The sequence below is a fragment of the Macaca thibetana genome, chromosome 4, assembly GCF_024542745.1.
Source record: "Macaca thibetana thibetana isolate TM-01 chromosome 4, ASM2454274v1, whole genome shotgun sequence".
In the NCBI taxonomy this organism is placed as follows: Eukaryota; Metazoa; Chordata; class Mammalia; order Primates; family Cercopithecidae; genus Macaca; species Macaca thibetana.
Window position 1 is genome coordinate 56551549 of NC_065581.1, and position 23155 is coordinate 56574703.

Consider the following 23155-nt stretch of genomic DNA (forward strand, 5'->3'; position numbering starts at 1 on the left):
AGCCTAGGTGTCAGAGTGAGACCCCTCTCTCAAAAGAAAAAAAAAAAGGCGGATTTTTAATATATTAGATATTAGCATAGCATTAATGTAGTAATCATTAAAGTACTAGAGAATATTTATGTTATTTCCCTTTTCGTTTGTTTGGGATTTTTCTATTTTTATTAAGCTTACCAGAAGTTTGTTGATTACTTGGTCTTGCAAATTAACAACCCTTACACGAATTAATCCTATTGTTTTTGTCTTCTAACTCAGTACATTTTGCTTTCACTCCTGCATGTAGTCCTTCTAGGATTTCGTGGAGTATGTTTAATCCGATGCTTAATTTATCAATATACATGTATTCTAATCTTTTTCTTTTGGTGCCAAACTTCCAAACACATTAATTTATCATACAGTTCTGCCTTGGCTGCTACTTTTATGTTTTGATAAATGTTTATGTATTTTTTCAACGTTATTCCTTAAACATTTAATTTCCTCTCAATATAGCTATTTATTTTAAATAGCTATTTTATATAGTTTATGAATACTTGATTGTAAATACGGCATATATCTGCCCCTGTAATTTGCTTTTACCAATGAAATCTACCATTAGCTCTATGCCTTTGACAAATGCAGAATCGGTGATCACCACCACAGTCAAGATACAGAATAGTTCTATTACCTGCTCATGGCTCTTTTATAGTCAATCTTTCACCCTACCTTTAATCCCTGGCAAACACTGATCTGTTCCTATAGCTACAATTTTGCTTATTCCACAATTTCATACAAATGAAATTATACAATATATAGCCCTTTGGGCCTGGTATTTTTCACTTAACTAGATGTATTGTAGGTTTATGTTTTAGCATTATCAATAGTTCTCTCCTTTTATTGTTGCCAAGAAGTCTAATTCAATGGATGTGTCACTGTTTATTCAGCCACTGAAGGATGTTTGTTTCCAGTTTGGGAGAATTATGAATACAATCACTATAAACATTCATGTACAGGTTTTAGTGTGAACCCAAGGTTCCATTTCTCTAGGTAAATACCTAGAAGTGAGATTTGTGTCATAACGGCAAGTATATGTTTAATACTATTTAAAAAATTGTAAGATGTTTCTACGTGGTTGTATTATTTTGCATACCTACCAGCAATTTATATGCATTTTAGTTGGTCTGCATCATTGATGCACTTGGTTTTCTGAATTCGGAGTTTTTTATTTCTTTTTCTATTTTAGCCATTTTTATGATGTGTAGTAGAATATCTCAGTTTTAAGGAGCAATTATCTAATAATTGATAGTGTTGAACATTTTCTTACGTGTTTATTATCTATACTTTTTATACTTTTAAGCTCAATACCACCTGATTAGTGATGATTTAACTGTTCCATGGAATCTCAAGTCATTCTCTACATGATTTCATACATATCAATATACATCAAAGTATAATCCTCATTATGTACCATTTAATTTAATCTTATTAATTGTATTATTTAAGTACATTATTTTACATTTTTACATTTTTGTGTGTGTGTGTGTGCGCGCGCGCTATTATGCAGTATTAACTTTATGGAAAGATTTCATACTACAATTTTGCTTCTACCAATTTTTAGTTACATTTCTAATCATCTTGACCTTATACATTTTAATTTATTACTTTCCATATACAGAGTTGGCACTGCTGGAGCTTTGTAAAGTTTTATGTAGTTCATGATCATAGTGACTTGTTTTGTTCAACGTCATTCAATTTTTGAATCCTATACTTACTAATATAAAATTTTGAAACCTGTTTTCTTCTGCTCATGCTGTTCTGATATGCCTTCTTTGATTTACAGTTTATCAAATCACTCAACTGCTGCTTACGTTGCATTATTTTTGCAGTTAACACAATGTTATTTGAATATACATTATTAATTGTTGCTTAAATGACATTTTAAAAACTATGCTATTATACAGTATTGAGACTCAAAAAGTTATTACGTATAATTATAAAATGCTTAAAGCTAAGAAAGGTTGGTAAGATGATAAACATGTATAATGAAAACCTATCATTTAGAGACCAGGTTTAGCCAAAACAAAAATGCAGCCATACTTTGGTACTCTTTCATATCCCTTAGAAGTAACTATCAATCTAGAAGATACTAAAGAGGTCAAGGTGCTAAAAGTGGGTTATGAATATCCTATATCACTGTGATCACTTAAATAATTGCTGATGGCAAAAAGTTTCAAAACATCTTGAGATTCTGTGAAAAGAAATGTTTTGGCTCAAAAGTCAACCTTGATACTAAACTATAAAGTATATAATTTGTGGGTAAATGCATGCAATTACAACTCAATTAAAAATAATGTATACATTTATTTAGTAGTCCTCTGCAATCCCAAAATGACAACTTCATTTATTTATTTTTTTATTTTATTTATTTATTTTTTTCAGACAGAGTTTTACTTTTCTTGTCCAGGCTGGAGTACAATGGTGCAATCTTGGCTCACTGCAACCTCCACCTCCCAGGCTCAAGCGATTCTCCTGCCTCAGCTTCCCAAGAGCTGGGATTACAGGCATGCACCACCACACCTGGCTAATTTTTGTGTTTTCAGTAGAGACGGGGTTTCACCATGCTGGCCAGGCTAGTTTTGAACTCCTGACCTCAGGTGATCCACCTTCCTCAGCCTCCCAAAGTGCTGGGATTACAGGCATGAGCCACCACACTTGGCCAATACCTTTAAATAGTGTTATAAATGAGGTATTACATCTCTGCCATCCAAATTATTCTTTGCTCATGTATACTTGAACATTTTATAATTAAATTATAGAAGGTTATTTGAACATAAAGTTATTTAGACCAAATCTATTTGCTTACCTCATTTTAATTCTAAAACTCTAACTCATTGAATATTATAAACACCTCATTCTTCTCCATTTTTTTTCAGCAATTACCTATAGGATGACTTTGAGCAATTATTTTCAAAATAGAATGTTGATGGTATGTTTTAAAAATTCTTAAATATCCGGAAATGTCTTCACATAATTGTTATTTACAAATAATGAGTTGACTGAAAAGAGATCAAGGCAAAAAAAAGGGGGAGGGAAGTAAATAATTATTAATACCTAGCTAAGCATAAGCTGTAAACTCTAAACTCCCCAAAGAGAAAATATAAAAGATTAACAAATCTCAGAAGAAATGCAAATAAAAGAGATATGTTTTCGACTATCAATAATGTAAATACATAAATTAATTCAGGTTTCATTCTGGTAAAATAATACTAACATTTCCACTGGTACAAATAGAAATTGAATCAAATTTACTGAAAAGCAATTAAGTGTATTTTTCAGGAGGCTTAAATGTGTATTTATTGCAGCACTATTTACAATAGCAAAGACTTGGAACCAACCCAAATGCCCATCACTGATAGACTGGATAAAGAAAATGTGGCACATGTACACCATGGAATACTATAAAGCCATAAAAAAGAATGAGTTAATGTCCTTTGCAGGGACATGGATGAAGCTGGAAACCAACACAGGAATAGAAAACTAAACACTGCATGTTCTCACTCAGAAGTGGGAACTGAACAGTCAGAACACATAGACACAGGGAGGGGCACATCACACACTGGGGCCTGTCAGGGGGTGGGGGACAAAGGGAGAGAGAGCATTAGGACAAATGCCTAATGCATGCGGGGCTTAAAACCTAGATGATGAGTTGATAGGTGCAGCAAACCACCATGGCACATGTATATCTATGTAACAAACCTGCACGTTATGCACATGTACCCCACAACTTAAAGTAAAATTTAAAAAAAAATATTTTAAAAGTATAGGATGGCAAGTGATTTAGCAGTGATACTGAAACACTGGTTAGTTTCAATAATCAGTGTTTCTGGGTTCATTTTCCTCAGGAACTCCTCAATGTAATTCTGTGTAATTGCATCAAAACAATCACACCTTTTGCTCTAATAATTTGTTTTCTAAGAACAGACTCTAAAAAACTGGTCAGGAATGTTTATAAACACATGAGTAAAGATATCTATTGCAACACAGCAAACAATAGTAAAAGCTAAAAAGATTGCATGCCCAATAATAAAATACTGTTTATGCAAATGACAATGAATTGTCTGGCTGATATTATTCAGTCATCAAAAATATATTCATAAGGAGAAAATGAACAAATGAGAAAACCCAAAAGCATAAAAATCAAGAATTAAGTAAGGGTACAACCTTACATAAACAGGTCAACTCTACAAAAAGGTATAAAGTATAAAAGGAAATGTACAAAAACCAACAATAATTGGCCCTAGATATTGGAACTGCAACTTTTTCCTGCTCCTTTTTAATTTGACATAAAAGTGACTACAATGTCAATGAATTAAAGTATAATAACTTTCTGTTTGCTGTATTGCCAGAATGGCTTCTATAAACAGTGTTTCTCCATAAAGGAATGTTTCTCCCAAATACCAATGATCAATCATGTGAAACCCTATAACCTATATCCTCCTTGCAGAGATTCATAATACTCATTAGCATAATGAACACACTGAGGAATCCTGTCCTGGAAACATAAAAACCTATTGAATTAGTTTCTTTGCATAGTTCAAATTTATTTGGCCACATAATTTCAGACAACCCCTCTTAAAAGGACAGAGAAATGTTTTGGTGGCTCATGCCTATAATCCCAGCACTTTGGGCAGCTGAGTTAGGCAAATCGCATAAGCACAGGATTTGAGACCAATCTGGGCAATATAGGGAGACTTCATCTCTAAAAAATATTTTAAAAATTAGCCAGGCGTGGTGGCATGGACCTGTAGTACCAGGTGCTTGGGAGAATGAGGTGGGAGGATTGCTTGAGGCCAGGAGGTGGAGGCTGCAGTGAGCCAAGATCACACCACTGAACTCCAGTCTGGGTAACAGAGGAAGATCCTATCTCAAAAAAAAAAAAAATTTAAGTAATGTTTTCAATGAAATTCATTTTAGGAAACCCTGACAAAGAACTCTGATTAAAAAGAGTAAATGATTGAAAGTGGACAAGAGATTGGAATATAATTATAGTTAAGCACCTGCTTTATCATATGTCAATGAAGTTAGTCTAATATAAATTAAATAAAATGTTTGACCTATTCATAAGTTCATCTGACTTCCTAAGTATGTCTCAGACTGAATAATTAGAAATCAGATATTAAGATCCTTCACACTTCTAGCATTACAATAGGGCCATTGGTAGATTGGGTACGAGTAGCTAAAGGTAAAGAGAGAGAGAGATAAAATAGAATTTTTAAGAAGCAGCAGGTGATGTCTTAAATGCTCATTTTTACTCTTAGCTACCTCTTGTCTTGCTTTTCAAAGCAGAGATTAGTTTTCAGTGTTATAACTAAAAGTCAGTATGTTAACAACTGTACCTGCTTTTTATAATTCGTTGTGTGGTTCCCTCTGTTTGGTATTGAGAGCTGAGGATAGCCAGGTCTGAAATGTCCTCATGTACTTCGCATTTTGCTTTGAGAAATTTTGTAGCTCCAGAAATATTTTCTTTTGGAAAAAAAAAAAATCCCAAGTCCTTACCCTTTAATTCATAAGATACAAAAGGAGCAGAAAAAATGTATTTAGCTTTTGTGTGATACAGGGGCAATGAGTGAGCTATGGAAAAAAAACTCACTTTACACATGCAAGAGATTAGGGCTGTAACTGCTACAAATCAAAGGATGCGTATTAAATACGGGATGTTATTAAATATTATCTATAACACAGAGGAGTTTCAGTCATGACTAGCAGGATGAAGCAGAAGTTATCTGTCAGTTTCTAGCTGCAGCAAGCAGTAGGAGATTCCTAACTTGTAAGCTGTAGATGTTCCTGAAGCCCAAATTTCCACTTTAGTAAGTTTCTACTAATTCGCTGGTCAATCCCAATTGGGGCATGGCAAGGCATACTTAGAGGCATGGCAGCCCTGCTTATATGGCCTTCTAGACTGGCCAGCAGGTTGGAAATCATCCAGCATCCAAATAAACTCACTATTACTTTATTCCAATCTCCAACCACTTCTTTTAAGGCCTATTACTGTTTGCAACTTTGATATTTTACCTCTTTTCTATTTGGCCAAATGTTAATCTTGTTTATGCCAAATCTGTCTTTTAAAAGTGGAAATCAATAACACAGATCAACCTTTCCACTCCTTAGTACTGACCAGTTAGATTGCATGTCACAAAGGTCAGTATCCTTGGTGTCTGCAAAGTGCTTCTTTTCCTGTTTCATGAGTATTTGCCTCCTGTGGAAGGCCAGCAACACAACTCATCTATCAAAAACCCGTAACAGTTGAACTCCAGGGAGAAGACTCTTGGTAAACTCATTATTAGAGACTTTCTTCTAAAATATTATTATTTCATTTTGTGACATTTTATGTCCATTACTGATGAAGTGAAAACAGTGCAAATTCAATATATAACATGGTGGAAAATATATAGAACTTTAAAAAGAATTCAAGCAATATCCCCACAACAGCAGTCTTCTCAATAGCACTGACAAAGGCAGCATAGCATATCAGTGAATAGCTTGAGCTCTGAATCCAGTTCCTCCTCTTACAGGAAGTAGGACTTTGGACAAAGGACTTCAGGGTCTCTATTTCCTCATCTATAAAATTGAGTGACTTTATGAAAATGTAAAATGTTAGCACTTGAAATGCTATTTGCATGCTCTCTTGCACATCATAAGCACTATGCTAGCTGCAGCAAACAGAATATCCACTAGAGAAGAAATCATTACAGTCTTAACTTCTTCCACTTCTATTATTTCACTTTTATGATAGAATGCTTTGTTGATGTGAATTGATAGATGAACACTAACAACTGTGATGGTGTACCAGTACACTTATATCCATATTTTGATGTAATTTTTACTTCACAATCACAGTAAACTGTCAGGAAAGAGTAAGGAAGTCATAGAATATTGATCAATTTTTCTCGACAATCAACTTGAAGTAATCATTGCCCAATCCCCAATACTGTAAGTAGATTCAAGGAAATGTATGAAAGTGGTCCTTATACTAATTCTCAGAATCCCCTTTTATTTCAATGTATAATTGTATCTCCATTGACTCTCATTATATCCTGAAACTACATTATGTTCAATGTATAAAGTAACAAAGTAAACACTTTATACATTCTTGTTAGCAGTAAAACCTGGAGGAAAATCTTTATCCATCACAATTGAAGAAGTAAGATACGGCTAGGGGTCAAGATTTAGACAGCTCCGACAACCTAATTTTGAAAAATTGTATGCTCTTGTATCCTTATTTCCTGAATACAACACAAATAATGAATGTTTGAGCCACACTTATATTTTGGAATGTACAATTAGCATCCAGTGTAAAACATAAAACCTTCTTTTCGGATATTTCCTTAAAAGTCACTGCAGCCTCCATACTAATAATTTCCCAGAGCTATACGAACAGGCTTCTAACAGACTCTTCAAGTTTTGCTGCAATTTGGTTTTACCTTTGCTCAAGTCTTTTTAGACTAAAAGGCTTCCATAGGTTCTGTCAGCTGGTAACAGGCTTTAAAAAAAAATTATTTAAAGGGATTTTTTGTTAGTGTTTTTAATTTTACTTGGTGCTAGATTTTTGGTGTGATTTATTTAAAGTATGTGACATTGAGCAAAGAAAAAAAAATCCTGGCACAAGAATGAAGGATTTTGGGCCTGGACCTGGCTCCTTTGCCCTGTGATCTTGGCAGTAAAACAGGCACAGTCTTTCGCACAGTGTCTGGCCCAATAGTAGGTAGTCAGCTTTTATTTGTTAAATGACTGAATGAATGACCTTTCAGAACTCCAGTTTCCATAGATGTGTGTTGTGGGATCATATCTACTTCCTTGAGTGCTATATACTGCAGTAATTTAGATCAAACCACCTAATGTACATAAAGGCGCTTTTAAAAAATGTAAGCCATTATTACTATTGTTGTTAAAAATTGTATACTTTTTAATTTCTCTAAAAGTTGGTTAATAAAGCAAAGAATAATGGCAAAGAATATAAAATCTGTCACCAGAGCATGGCTCCAGTAATGTTTCCGCCATTTACTAGCTGGGTGACTTTTGTAAGTTATTTACCCTCTGAATACCCTCAATTTTTACATCAATACATTGACAGAAAAATATTTACCCATGGAATTAAATGTGGATACACTGAAATAATGCATAAAAATCAGAGTCCAGTCTCTGTCACGGGAACTACATTTATTGTTGTTATTGTTCCTTTAATTATCACTGCTACAATTATACTATGAAATTTTATATACTATAAGGAGCCACATAATGACAATGTTTAGATCAACACAGATCGTATATACAACACTGGTCTCATAAGATTATAATGGAGCTGAAAAATTCCTATCATCTAGTGACATCATAGCCATCATAATGTAGCACAACCAATTACGTATTTTCAGATATGTTTCCATAAATGCTTACCATGGTGTTATAACATCCTACAGTATCCCGTGCAGTAACATTCTACAGAAGTGTGTAGCCTAGGAGCAATAGGCTTTACCATCTAGCTGGGGTGTGTAGTAGGCTATGCCATCTAGGTCTGTGTAAGTACACTCTGTGATATTGGTACAGTGATGAAATCATCTAAAGAAACGTTTCTCAGAATGTACATCCCATTTTTAAATGATGCATAACTGCAAATGTATCACACATACAAAAAAAATGGCTCTCTTAATTATGATAAATAAAATTATTCCTCAATGTAAATTATGGAAGAATGATAACTTTTAATGTAAAGTGTAAAGAGAAAAACCTTAAATGGTGATTTGAATATATCAATAAATATGTAGTTGGAATGTGTATACTTATTTTAATAACTTTACCCATCACAATTAAAAATCTAGCAGTGATTATCAGTACAATTTGAGTATGTCCTCTCCTAAGCTCATGTTGAAAGCTGATTCCCAATACGGCAGTGTTGGGAACTGGAACCTCATGAAAGGTGCTTGGATTATGAAGGCACTGCCATTATGAATAGATAAATGTCATCTTGTGGGAGGGAGTGAGTTTTTGCTCACCTGGGAATGGATTAGTTCCCTTGAGAGCAGGTTGTTATAAGCCCAGTCTCTCCTGCATATCTCTGCACAGACTCACATTCCCTTCCACTTTCCACCAAGAGTTGAAGCAGCACGAGACCCTCATTGGATGGGCTGCCTGATCTTAGATTCCTCAGCCTCCTGAATCATAAGCCAAACAAACTTGTCCTTATAAATTATTCAGTATCAGGTATTGTGTTACATCAACACAAACAGACTGAGACATCATATTAATGGCTTATCTTTCAGCATTTTATTAAATAATGAGAAAACAGTAAATCTATGCTTTCCCACTCAATATATTATGAAATATCAAAAATCAATGTGATGATTTTACAATGTGCATCCTGTAATAGAAGATGTCCACAGTTTATGTATGGCCTTTTGTGTGACTTTGGAGACCAAACAAATACATTTTCATCACGTTTAAAACATTATAAGTTATTATATTATAACAACTCAAGAAAATTAACAAAAATATTTAACAGCCTCATCTGGAAAAAAAAAAAAAAAAAACCCAAATAGTCGAGGAAAGTCACAATACTTAAGGCTGAATGGTATTATGTAGAAACAAAATTATAATAATGATTTAAATAGTAATGAGAATAGCTGCAAGTTATAAATCATAAATTCAGACATGATTTGGGTTACAGACGATACTAAAAGCTCCAAGATTGAAAGATTATTTGAACAGAGTGACCTTCCTGCTTAGAGTTTAAAAGTTTGTACACCTAAATTTTCATCATGAATCAACTTCTTAAAAATTAAAACCCTCAAAATGAGTTGACTTATGAAAATAAGCATTAAAAACTTTTTTTTAACATTCTTTCAAAGGGTTCTTTATAGAGTGTCCATGTCTTTACAACCAAATATCTTCTAATTGTATATTACTGCCTTGGCTTCTAATCAGTTTCCCCTTCTCCTTAACAAGCAAGGAAATGGAACAGGTAATATCTAAAATTAAAGTAAAACCATGGAGTAGTTCTAGGACTCTGACCAAAGGTAATATGAAAAGCACCTTTCAGCAGCTAATCACAGAAAATGTTGCTTTTGGGTCCTCAGAGGAAAGCACCACAATCCGTCTCATGAAGGCTCTGCCACAGACTGACCTTTTCCAAAGCACCCTGGTGGGGGAACAGAGTACATCAGCTGTCCAACTTGAAGAAAGAGTCAATGAAATTCAAAGTTTTTCTTTCAGACAGAGGAAAAATTATGTGCATAATGTTTCAGAATTTCAGCAAGGCATTTATTTGACGAAGTCTGGTAGGCTGAACGTAGATTTCCTCTAACATTAGATCTCCATAGTATATTCTAGTAGAAATAGTTGTAATAGCAGGTGACACCATTAATTATTTGTCTCATGTAGACTCAAAGGTCTAGGACCTCACCTTACACAATCTTAACTCCAATTCTCTATTATGAGCTCCACTTAGATGCGGAAATAGTTTCAACAAAATGAAATGGTTTGCTCAAGGATACACAGCTGGAATTCAAACCAGTCTGGCTCCAAAGCCCTAACACTGAAACCCTACTAAAACAGTTAAGGGAGAACCAAGTGACCCTCCTTCACCCAGAGCGAAGAATACATCTACACAAATTTTGATATAAAGCATATTTAATTAATAACCTTCATTTCTTCCCCACTAGATAAGTATTTTGTGTCTGCATCAAGGTTATTTGCAGAAGAGGCTACACAATTTCTGAGTTGCACCCTCTCTTCCTCTTTTAATAATTACATAAGTGAAATTGCCAACTGTAGCAACTTTGATGGAAAACACAAACTGGTACTGGAAAGGAGTTGTTCTATTCAGTATTTCTCTGTGATTGAAGGGCAGGGAGTGGCTCTGGCCTCAAGGTTTAGTGCTTGATTATTTATGAGAACTAAATAGCTGACATACCTGCTCCACTACTAAATTCTGCCTCTCTGAGTCACAGGAGCTCTGCCAGAGGAGAATAAAGGTAGCAAAGAAGAAAGACAATAATTCCTATCTCCCTCATTCTAACATTATTTTTGCCTGCAACATTAACTATGGAATGCGAACACTGCATGTGAGAATATCATATGATTCCACTCAGAATTCAATAAAGCTCTAACACACAGTCATGGATCATTTCAGGAGGTATAACATACAATTGAGAATAAACAGGGATTTGAAAAATATATTGCTCTTCATTTTGCTCTACATATTTGCATATATTCTGCTCATTCCCCTACTGAATTTTTTCATTGGCAATTGCAGTCCACAGTTCATATTGTGATCTGAAAGCGCTACTTTTCCTTGTTTTAGGGGGTTTTGTTTTCTGGGTAATTTTTGTTTTTTAATTTCAATTTTCTCTATTTAAAATTTTAATATATCAGCTGAAATTATTGACCCAAACACAATTGAAGGATTTTTTTCAGCATGCCATGCTTATATTTATCACTTTATTTCACCAACTCCTGAAGTAGTTATCTCTCACACTAAATTATTATTCTCTTGAATTTTATTATAAATTAACTAAGACAAAGATTAACATATATATCAGTAACTTGCACTGAAATTGAAGTAATTCTAGAACCCTTGCTGACTAAACAACCAATGTTTATCTACTTGTGCTGAATATCTTCCATTTGTACCTCAAGATCCACTCTTCGCATTTCCCTATTCTGCTATTCTCACCAAGAGACTAACTTTTAGGAACCTCACCAATGGGTTCTGTGGCTCTCTGGCTTTCAGTGAGGGTGAACCAAGGGAAGACCAAAACATATAGTCTGGGTGTTTATCCCCTGGTATCTGTACCCCTCCCTGCTGAGTATGTAGGGATTAGATGCATGGCATCTTTCTCCTAATGCCACAGTTTCTATCAGGGCACCTTCCCCACATACCTCTCCTCTGAGCTTTCTGGTAACTATGCCCCCTACCCAGGAGTAGTGAAGGCTACCCTGCCATCCCAAGATACTATATGATCCCTTGTTTTGCCGCAACAAAACAAAACAAAACCTCTGCCCACAACACTATAAACATTATAACATTACTTAAACTCTCCTAAATGATTCAGTTTGCACATTCTGTCTCTTTTCTTTTGGGAACGCTGATACATCTCAGTGGGTGGGGCAGGCGGGGAGTGATGAATGGGACATGGTTTCTGTTGCCACAACATGTAATCAAACATGTAGGACTAGCCTCACGGGCAAGTGACCGGTGCAGTTGCACAGGGCCCTGGGCTTAGAAGGTCCCTGCTCTTGGTATAATGCTCTGCTGCCACCATCTTGAAATTCTTAATAATTTTTGAACAAGGGGCTTGCATTTTCATTTTCATCAGGGTCCACAGATTATGCAGCTGCTCCTGCAAATTCTCTCAACATTCATGGAGTTGAGATTTGCACTTATTATCTTATTATCTACACTTCATCTTTAGATAAGGAACCAGAGGCACAAATAATTTAAATAATTTGCTCAAGTTCATGCTGCTAGTAAGCATGTAATATGGGATTCCAATCCAAGCATTCTGGCTTCCTGTACACTACTCTACTTCTGCGATGGAATCACAGAAAAGAAAGCAATTAAATTTAATTTATAATTAAACTTTAAAGTCATGTGAGCAGTAATATGCCATGAACTTAAGATTCTGGAGATGGCTGTGTCTCCTATATAGAAAGGGTAATCACAGAGTCAGAACAGAGACAGAAAATCTGCCCAACAAATAACACCGAACTTCTCATCTCATTAGAGCATTAAAATAGCTGAAGGATTGTGTACATGTTAATAAATCTTTTCTTGGTTTAGACATGTCTTATAGTCCTGCATAAAATCTAAGCAGGATTTACATCTGTTGATCCTGACTTTTTAAAACTATTTTCTTTATTCCTAACAACTCCAGGAAACCTGTTTAACAAGAACAATAAAAGTTGCTAAAATTATTTTCTAGAAAGAAATTGAACAAACACAGTATCGAAGACAAGGATCTTCATTGTCTTAGAAGTCATAAAACAGCACAATCTCCAGTTTAATTTCAACATCCAAATATTCAGAATTATACAAGGTTTTGGTTTCTAAGAGTTATGTAATATGTATTTAATTCACTGCCTTCCAAGTTGAGGTTAATGCATTCTTTTTGATTTATGGGTTTTTGTTTTGTTATTGTTGTTATTTTACTCCCCAACCACTAAAGACCTTTCTTACTAATCTACAAATAGTCTTTTTTTTTCTCTTTTTAAACACTGTATATTTTAATAGATTTTGTTTCTGCCTTTTAAAATTCTCATTTATCCACAACTTCTTGGGCAAGACTCATACAAACTAGAGGTTACTACTACTTGGTTGTGCAGATTGTTTTAAACATCTCTGAAAAAGTCAGGTGAATACTCCACCATTATTTTTATCTTACTCTCAGACTGTGAGCTGAATCTTAAACATCCCAATCTGACATCAAAATCAAAACAGATCCCTTTTCCCCCTAAATAAATGAGCTGTTTGTCAGGGCTGACTAGTGTGTTTTAAAGGATATCTTAGCCAAGGGTATTATTTTAAGAGATGAGCAAATGGGAAACCCCACAGTCCAGCCAATAAAATATGAACTTAAGGTGCAAAGAAGCACTCATAAATATTACTTAGAACAAGGGATTCATTGTTTCTCTCCAACCCTTTCAGTGGTTCCTCTGATCTCAGCCCCTCTCCTGTGCGTCAGGGAAGCCTCTTCCTTTAACCTGTGGTTTTTTAAAGCTGAGCTACTACATTATTTATGACTGTAAATGTGAGTAGCCTGTCTGTATGCTCCTTGTACACACATACTGAGACAACCCCCCTCCTTCCCCACTTCGGTATTTTAGTGTGTAAGGATGAAAGGGTTTTCCCCTCGAGCTGATGTGGTTGGGGATGTTGAATTAGCTGCTGTTCAGTATGAGGTAGACTGAGGATTTCCCAGCACCTCCTCCACCTGTACAACTCAAAAACCAGCCTTTAATGACTCATTTCATTCCTTTTCTTTCTTTCAGGCTCTTTTTCCAAAATATTTTATTTCTTTCTCTGTCTCATCCTTATTCCTATATGCCTCTAAATCCTACTCTTTGTCTCTTTATTCTTTCTCATTATCTCTTCTCAAAACAAAATTAATCTCTTCATGGAAGTGACAGAATATTAAGGATAATATAAGCAAAAGTTTTTTATAAACTAAATAGGACTGGCATGTTTGATGAGTGTTATTTTTGTTCGATGTTGATTTCTTTTTCTTTCTTTACTTTTCTTGAAATTTTCCCTTTTAAATGTTATTTTATAAAATAAAGGCAAAACACAATTAAATTCTGTCAATGGGATCCTTAGGGAGAGATGAAGAGGCAAAGAAGAATGGGATGATGGAGAAACAATTACAGGGGATGGCAAGAGCCAGGGCAGCTCTGGTGCCCTGGGGAGCTTTTCTCCCAGTGGGTGGAGGCTGCAATTGGCACGTCATAACCTTTTCCTCCTCAACTGGAGAGAAAACAGGAGAGTGTACCTCAATTCTCAAACTGTAACTAATTGATTTTCAACTAATTTAAGCCTCTAGCAAACCAGGACCAAAGGCAGACCCCAGGAAGGGTGGGAGTGGTAAGGAGAGGGGTGCCAAGAGTGCCTGGGGCTACAGAGACACAGAACAAGGAGGAAAGGCCAAAAATTGCTGGGATGAGAAGGGAGGAGGGAGAGTGGTGATATTACAGAAAATGGAAGAATGAAAGGGAAAGAGTCAGAGGTGGCGGCTGAGGCAGTCCCAAGTCCTCCTTAGTTCCAGCTAATAGGTCTCATTAATCGTTAAAATTTGATATTTGTAAGTAACCATTACAATTTGCAAAAAAAAAAAAAAAAGCATTTAATTAAACTATGATTATAACTATCTCCGGCAACCCTGCATGTGTCTGTCATGCCAGTCACTTGATAATCAATCATCTTTAAAGGAGAAAAAGAATCCTGTGGGTCACGATTATGAATGTGAAGGGTTGTTGAAGAAGAGAGAAAAAGGTCTCCACACTCAGCAATATTTTTCTCTTCAAAAGTTAAAACTTTTACAGAATGATTGTTGCTTTACCCATTATTAGCATTAGTTACTCCAGGCATAATTTGTGAATATGTCCTATAATGGCTTTAGATTATCTTTCCTTCCAACCCATCCCCCTTCAAAAAAAACTTCCATGTGTTTATGGGTGTGTTTATGTTGCACAAGTGTTAATAACTGTTGAAGAGACTACATCGATAGGCATCTTTAGGCAGATTTGTATATAAATTCCTTTCCACTGGGCACTTGATTCAGCCAAAAACAATAAATTATCAATGATGCCTTTCAAATCTGTCAACTGAGAACATAAGCATTTTTTCCTTCCAGTACCAAGAGAACTTAATGATTAGGGTAAGTAGGCAAAAAAGGATTAAAGTTTTTGAAAGCGTTTTTTCTTTCATGATAACATACTAAGTATGTTCTCATATTTAAAAAAATTAACAGCACATTTAAATACTTTTATGCTTGGAATTAAAACATCTTCTTGAAATATATCTAAGAGAAAAACCATTAATAAACTCAAAGTTCAACTTTTTCCAGAGGAATATGTAGATACAAAGAATAATATAAAAGTAATTTTCCTGTTTTTACTGTTTTTTACTTCCTCTAAAACATCTAGTGTTATGTCATTGTGGGGACAATGTCATCAAGTAATCAAAATTGGCTTCTAACTAAAAGATCTTAGAAATACACTACATGTTTTCTTTGTGTAAACAAGAGATAAATATTGTAAGCAAGTTATCTAATCATGCCTTTAACTTGTGTTGGTATTTAATACATATACTAACACTTAGCACTTTTGACAAAAAGATGGTTAAAAAAGAAAACTAAACAGAAAGACATTATTATTAACAAAATAATGTTATATTGACTAAGCAAAAATTCCACCGACATTCAACAGTTTTAGGGAAAAAGCAAATAATTCAACCTGTAAAATTTAATACTATGAGACTGATAAAAGTGGCCTAAGAATAATGAATATGATAGAAAAAATATTTCTCTTCACACAACTAATAATTTATATTCATTTCTTCAAAATAAACAATTCAGTAAAATAAAGGTTAAAATGATGTTTTTGGTTTCACATTCAGATGTTTGCATGCCTTAGGCAATTTATTTACATTTTATTTTTCTTTTAGTAAATTCAAATCTATTTTTCACTTATGAACATAAAGCTAATCTCATCTGAATTTTAAACAGTGGGTATTTTGTTAAACATGATTCTGAGTTTGGGTTAAGCTTAATTGTTCTTCATGACCAAAACTATGTTGAAAAAAGAATTTCTGAATGAAAAGGTAACTGTAGAAAATCCGTTATTTGACTTGAGAAGGACAACACACAAGCATTTTTGAAAAGGATGCTACTAGATCCTTTTCATATAATTCTTCTAATTATGGGAAATGTCAACAGATTCTTTTCACATATTTAAATATCCAGGTGACTTCCTCAATACAAATCCCTTGACTATTACTAACGTGACTCATTTGTACTTAGTCTCAGCTATATGCATATATTTTAAGATACTGAAAAAATAAAATCTAATCCTTTTTAGTTTTATAAGAACATGAAATAAACTACAGGTAATATTTGCTAATGGATATTACATTTAAAATGCACTGACACTCTTATTGCAGCTAATAATGTTATTACACTTTCACCTTTTCTGAGTATGCTTATTTATTTGATTATAAAAGAAATGCAAAAGTTAAAGCATTTTACTAAGTAGTGATCGACTATAAGTTTTGGATTTATTAGAAGGCATGATCAAAGGATAATTAAACTGTTGTTTAATTTTCCTTAAAGTCTACCAAGAAAAACTCACCTAGTGTCAGAATCAGTTTGTCAGTAATTTCATGTAAGACAGTTTGGAATTATTAAATAAAGAAGAAACAATAGCTTGTTATTGAGTATAAAGTACTACTCAGCAGTTCAAGCATGATAAAAATAAATACACAATTTCTCTAAAGCTTATAACTAACATTGTTTCTCTAGAGTCTAATGAATAATTGTATTTCTTCATATAGGCAATAAGCTAATAAACTGCTATGTTATTATAATCTGAACAATGTAACTAAAATGTCATTTATTTTTAAATGTGTTTCTCAATAATAAAAAAGTTCTAGGAATCAACGAATAAAACTATTATTTGTTTTGACTTTCTTACTCTACGTAGATTTATAAAAAATAAACACGTAAATTAAAAAATCATGCTTACACTTATCTTGTAAAGGATCAGAACAATTCTAATAAAATATGACATTCATGACTGAGCTATTGTTTATTAAAATATGTAACATATATATGCTTCTTTGTCAGATTTTAGATGATATGACCTGATTTTCTCAATGATTTATGAATATATAAATTTTGCTAGATTGAAATTTTTCTACTAAAATATTTACACTACTTTAAATTCTTGAATAATACTTTAGAAATGTTACAAAGCAAAACGTACCACAAGCTACGTTTTCATGTCCCTTATACTAGGTAAAAGCAATCAAATTAACTTGACATTAAGCTATATTTTAAAGGCTAAAAAGTTCCATGTGAAGTCTGTTAATTATATGTAGAAGAAAAGGCCTCCAGGACACCTGATTAGTGCAACAAATGATGACTTACTCACTTAATAATGAGAGCTTTGTCTCTAGTAACATAAAACATATGATTTATTAAGTACCTTATCCTTCATGCTAGGATTGCTAAGAGCAAATGAGCAGAGTATATTAAGCAACATATATTATAAAAGCATTCATATGTTATTAAGATTTGTTGATAATCTGACTTTTCAAAGAATATTTCCTTTGAGATGTTACATGAGGAAGTTTTTAATTAAGTGTTTTATAAAACATGTTAATTTTAAGTCAAAGCAGATTGCATTTGTAAAACGAAGTTCTAAAAGCTATAACATCATAAAGTTCTCAATTCTTCCCAGTGGATTAAATTTGTTGATAGAATTTTTAATCTTCAAAAATAAAATACATTCTATGTTATTTTCCTTTGCCTGCCAGAAGATAGTAAATTTCACCTTCGATTTTTACTAAAACATTTAAAGAAAACAACAGCCCTTATAAGATCATTTGAAATTGGTAATCCATAATATTATTGTGAGAGGGAATACTGGGAACTAAATTATCATTTGACATTATCAGTATTTAAAATCCATCATGAAATACCAGCTATGACTAAGACATAATTTTAAAATGTTCTCACTGATATTGTTGTGGTTTACAGAAAATTACAATTAAATATTTTATCTCATGTAGAAGGAAAATTTTGTATAGATAAAGACCCCTAAAGCATGTTTTACATTTTTCTTGCCTGTGAAAAAAATCAAGTAGGTAGAACATACTTTACACATTACAGTTAAGAACTGTTAGATTGAAACTTTATTTCTGAAATATTTATTATAGAATTTCAGAATCCCTTCCTTGATTCCTTGATAGTAATCTTTTATGGTGCTATTCGATCTTGGTTAATTTTACATCTATATTTTTACAGTAGTTGCTTCCCCTAGATAAGAGATTTTTAAGTAGTATGTGAATATATACTTATATGTGCTTTAAATCACTTAAAAAAAAAGTGGTTCAGAATGTCACTTTTACTTTCCCATCTGTAAGTGCTCGTTTCTTTTTTTTATTTTTACCCATAGCATAGCTATCCTCATAAATGTCCCTGTTTTTAGACTATTGCCTTTGCATTCATATATTTAAGTGAGGTTGAAATTTTAACAAGATCTAAAAAGACCCACACTATCAGTGTTTAAATTTAACTATTCATATTAAATATATATACATATATATGACTTTTTGCCTAAGGCAAAATCTTACATAGCATGAATGAAAGAAACAAAACAGAAGCTAAAGAGGAGAGTTAGAGAAAATGACTTTATATAAACATGACCACCTACCAAGCAGCTCCTTTACTATTAGGAAAAACTTCCACTTTGTAATAACATAGATTAACAAACAAATGAACAACATACCTAAGTTGACAAAGCTCATGACCATGTCAGCATCATTCAGAAAGTTGGTATCATGGAGGCTGGCTAGAGGAGGACTCTGGGTGGTCAGAGGAGTCGTCCGAGATAACTGTATGCGACGAGGATACCCATTGGGAGAGGCTGGGTATCCCTTTCTTGCCCCTCTGGTCTCTTCTGCCAGGGATGCCCTTACTGAGTACTCCGACTCTTCAGGATTTTCTTCATTGGTCATGGCATTGTAGAGGTCCAGCATAAAGAGAGGTGCAGAGGATGCTTGCTTTCCAGGAGAAAATGGTCTGGGTCTGTGAGGCAAACCCAAGATAGAGAGAATTTCCCTTTGTATTTCCCGTCTTTCGTGGTTCCGTAGTCTTCTATAAATAAAACTGGAGTGAACATGATTGTCTCCCAAACCTCCTTTTGCATAACCCACCAGAACCCAGCAGCTCCAGAGGAAACCCACAATACCCTTAAGTAAAAATACAGTCAGATGCATTTTTGTCCAAAAGCAAAAGTTGATATTTTTAGTCCTTCTTGTCCTCTTAAAAAAAAAAAAAAAAAATCTAAGTTTCTAGGAGGTACACTTTCCCAGTAGCTGAAAAAACAAATTTACCTATTTTTCATGACAGTGACATTTCTGAGCACAACATCCTCACTGATTTTCCTTTCCTATTTTAAATATTTTGGAAAGTGTCAAGAGTAGTTATTTCTAAGAAAGCTGAAACTCAGATTTCCAATTATCCACAGTTGTTAAGAGTTTTTGCTGCATTGATGTAGCAGAAGACGACTAATATTATTTGATCAGATGACCTATGCATTCCTATATGAATTTATGATAATCAGGCCTTTGGTATTTGAATTAACAAAAGTTGATCTTCTGATAAACTGTAGTTCCCAAAGTAATCTTCACTTGCTCTTGAGTTCTTCTCAACCCTTGAGCTCTTTCCAAAACAAATCCTGATTTCTCAATCACAGATCTATGCTGATCTGCACCTTGGTGTTGGAATATATATCTGTCCGGCAGCTTGGTGATAACTTTAACATCTTTTGTGTCGTCTTAGTGTAAAATAATACTCTAGGTTGTACTATTCAAGTAAATGTGTTTCCCTGAATTTACTTGAAATCCTTCCTGTAAGTCCATTCAATCCCTTTCTCCTTCTTACTGTTAATTCCACCTCCAGCAGGCACAAATATACCAGCCCTCTTCAAGAGAGATCTAAAGAGTAATGTAAGCACAACCCTGCTGGGAAAGAAGAGGCTTCTCATTGTAATTTGAAACTGGTAAAGCAAAAAGAACTTAACCCTTTTGCTACCAGAAAAGTCTCCATTTTCACAATTTTATAACCACGCATCTAACATAGAACGGTGATGCATGGGGCATACAAATTCTAGGGGAAATAAAAGGCAGTTTTCAAGTAGTACACTGAAAATTTTGCCATCCATTTTACGTAGTACTTCTTTAGATCTTTTTTTTCAATGACATGTACTTAATACACTTCTGTATTAAGTCTCAGGTTGTGCCTAAGTTAGCTTGATGAATCTCAGTTCTATATTTGAGATTATTTCTAGCTTTTGTATGTCATTAAAATGCACTTCTTAAAAAATAAAAGGATGAGTTGTAAATTGAGGTTAATTCACTGTTTCTTAATGACAGAAAATCCTTTTAAAATAAAATACAGCAGAGAATTAATCACTAATAAATATATTCTAGCTGCCAAAATGGTAGTTGTAATAATTCAATAACAGTGATTAGATAACCTAGCTTTAAGTGTCTTTAAATATTAAAATTTTAAGCAGAAAGTTGAAATACAAATATCCTAAGATGTAGTGTCATGATTCATAACTTTTAAGTTATTTCAGTTGAAATACACACAGACCTACAAATTAGATATTTCCCATAAATTGTACCCAATACTTTGATTTGTTTTAACCCATGCAAATAAACACAAATCAAATCTTCATGACTACATGCAGATTGAAATTTGAGTTTTTAAAATTTGATGGGTAAAATGGGGAAAGTGCACACCTTTCTAAAATACCATACTTAATCCAAGGAAATGAGCAAAGTATGTGTTTATCCTTAATGTTTAATGCCTTTAAAATTTGGAAGTCTACAATGTTTTTGTGCAGCTCTAATTTTCCTTACAGGCTCTCACTTAACCTTAGGGCTCACAGTACTTTCATTGTCTGGGATAGTATTCTGATACCAACGTAAATTTATCGAGCAAATTCTAGAGCTGTTATGAAATTTTAATGTTTTTCCTTTACTCTACCTACAGGCGCCTGGTTTCTTGTTTAATTTCTTTTTAAATATTTCCTCTGAGTGTATAAAGAAAAGTCATATTTCTCAGAAGTCTTCAGTTATTGGTGAATGCAGAATACTGAAAGGGCTTGCAGAATCTTATTGTATGCGTCATTTTTTTATACAAAGTTGTTGCACGAAAACTTGATGTTGCTATTTAATATTTGCTTTACTGAAATTTAATTATGAATAGTCATGTAGGATGCCACAGTAGCAGACCCAAATGCTGACATACATGGAACACCCTTGTAAAATAGGTTTCACAAAGAATAGCAATAGAGCAGGTTGAAAGTAAGTTAAGAAACACCACTTCAAAAAGAAGTAGTTTAAATGGCTAAAATTCTTGACAGTGCTTATTTAATATCCAAACCAAACTAAGAAACAAAGTCAAATCAATTGCTTTAAGACAAAAAGTTTATCTGCATTTATAAAACATCCTAAAGTAGGCTACAGTTCTCAATATTTTAAAATAAATCATCAAAGTTATGATTTTGCTTCATTTGTCTCTAGAGCACAGCACAGAATTACAAAGTAAAAATTTACCACACTAGAGGAAGAAACAACTCTTATTATCTTCCATATGTGATTTTTTTTCTAAGATACATGTGAAAAATAAAAATGAGACTAGGCATCACAAGTCTTAAAACTCATTTTCCCAAAGCATGATTTATAGTATCAATCAGTGTAATTATAATTTAATTGTTTCACCAGGCATATAGCCTACCTCTATATTGGAAATCAGTTGCTAGTATTCTTAGTCAGAATATTAAGTAATCACCCTCCCCGCCGACTTTCCCTTCCAACTCAGACTAGATTTGGCAAACACTTATTTTTCAAAAAGATCAACTTGTACAGTGAGGGAAAGAAAATAAAGAAAAAGCCTTCCAGGAATTAAAGAGGAAATAGTAACCACCAAACAAAAAGTCAGATTCATTTTCAACTAAAAGTACATGTATTTTACTCCATCATTTGAATTCTCAGGTAGATTTGTAGTGAGAGCAATTTGAAGGATAAAGTATTTTGCAACTTCAAAGTATAAACATTCCAAATTTCAGAGTATGTATTTAAAGTTGTATAAGGCATTGAACATACGGAATAAGCATATGCTGAGAAAGAAGACATGGGGACAGGAAAAACACCCAGGACATCACAATAATTGTGTCTAAAGATAAGCACATTTCAAAAAAAAAAAAAAAGGAGCCTTGTAAAAATCTACTTTTCACAATGTAGTATTTCCCCGGATATATCCTAATGTTAGGAAATTTCTGGTGTGGAACAGAGACAATGGAATTCATGTAAGAAGTATTTCTCCACTGTCATTCTTTCTATTCATTTTTCACTCTCTCATTAAAATCTGACACATTTCATCCATTGATATATAAACCAACTATGTCCAATCAACCAATTTTTTTTTTTTTTAGCTTTTTAAAAGAAACTTGCTCCAAAAAAATTTGAAGCATTTAAGTCTGTGTTGCTCTAGAAGGACCTTTCTTTTTCACTTTTGGCTTTTTGTTTTGTGTTGTTTTCTCCTTGAAAACATTTTTCCTTTCTCTCAATTAGGAGAAAAATCTCTTAATACAAAGATATGACTGCAGTGAAAGAAAAATGCCCAATGTAAATGGCATCTGCTTTCTAAATTGTCTCTCAAATTAAAACAAAATTCAAAATCCTTTGAATGTGATTATAAAATCTTAAGCAAAAGCTATCTTAGATTGTGTTGGAGGGAGTAAGGGGTAAGGGTGGAGATAAGGCCACTTAGAATGTTGAAGAGGCTGGAAGAAGTGGGGGAATTTAGGGAAGGTATCACCTTCTAGACTCTTTTTGGTGACTACA

At 33.7% G+C, this 23155-nt stretch overlaps 1 protein-coding gene across 1 annotated transcript in view; it reads right to left on the reverse strand.

Annotated features, from left to right (window-relative positions):
- The window catches only part of BMP5 (bone morphogenetic protein 5), a 122559-nt gene extending 102284 nt beyond the window's left edge, over positions 1–20275 (reverse strand). The window contains exon 1 of the mRNA XM_050788785.1: positions 19027–20275. Coding sequence (XP_050644742.1) covers positions 19027–19516 — 490 coding nt within the window. The 5' untranslated portion in view covers positions 19517–20275. The remainder of the gene's footprint in view (positions 1–19026) is intronic.
- Positions 20276–23155: the final 2880 nt, after the last annotated feature.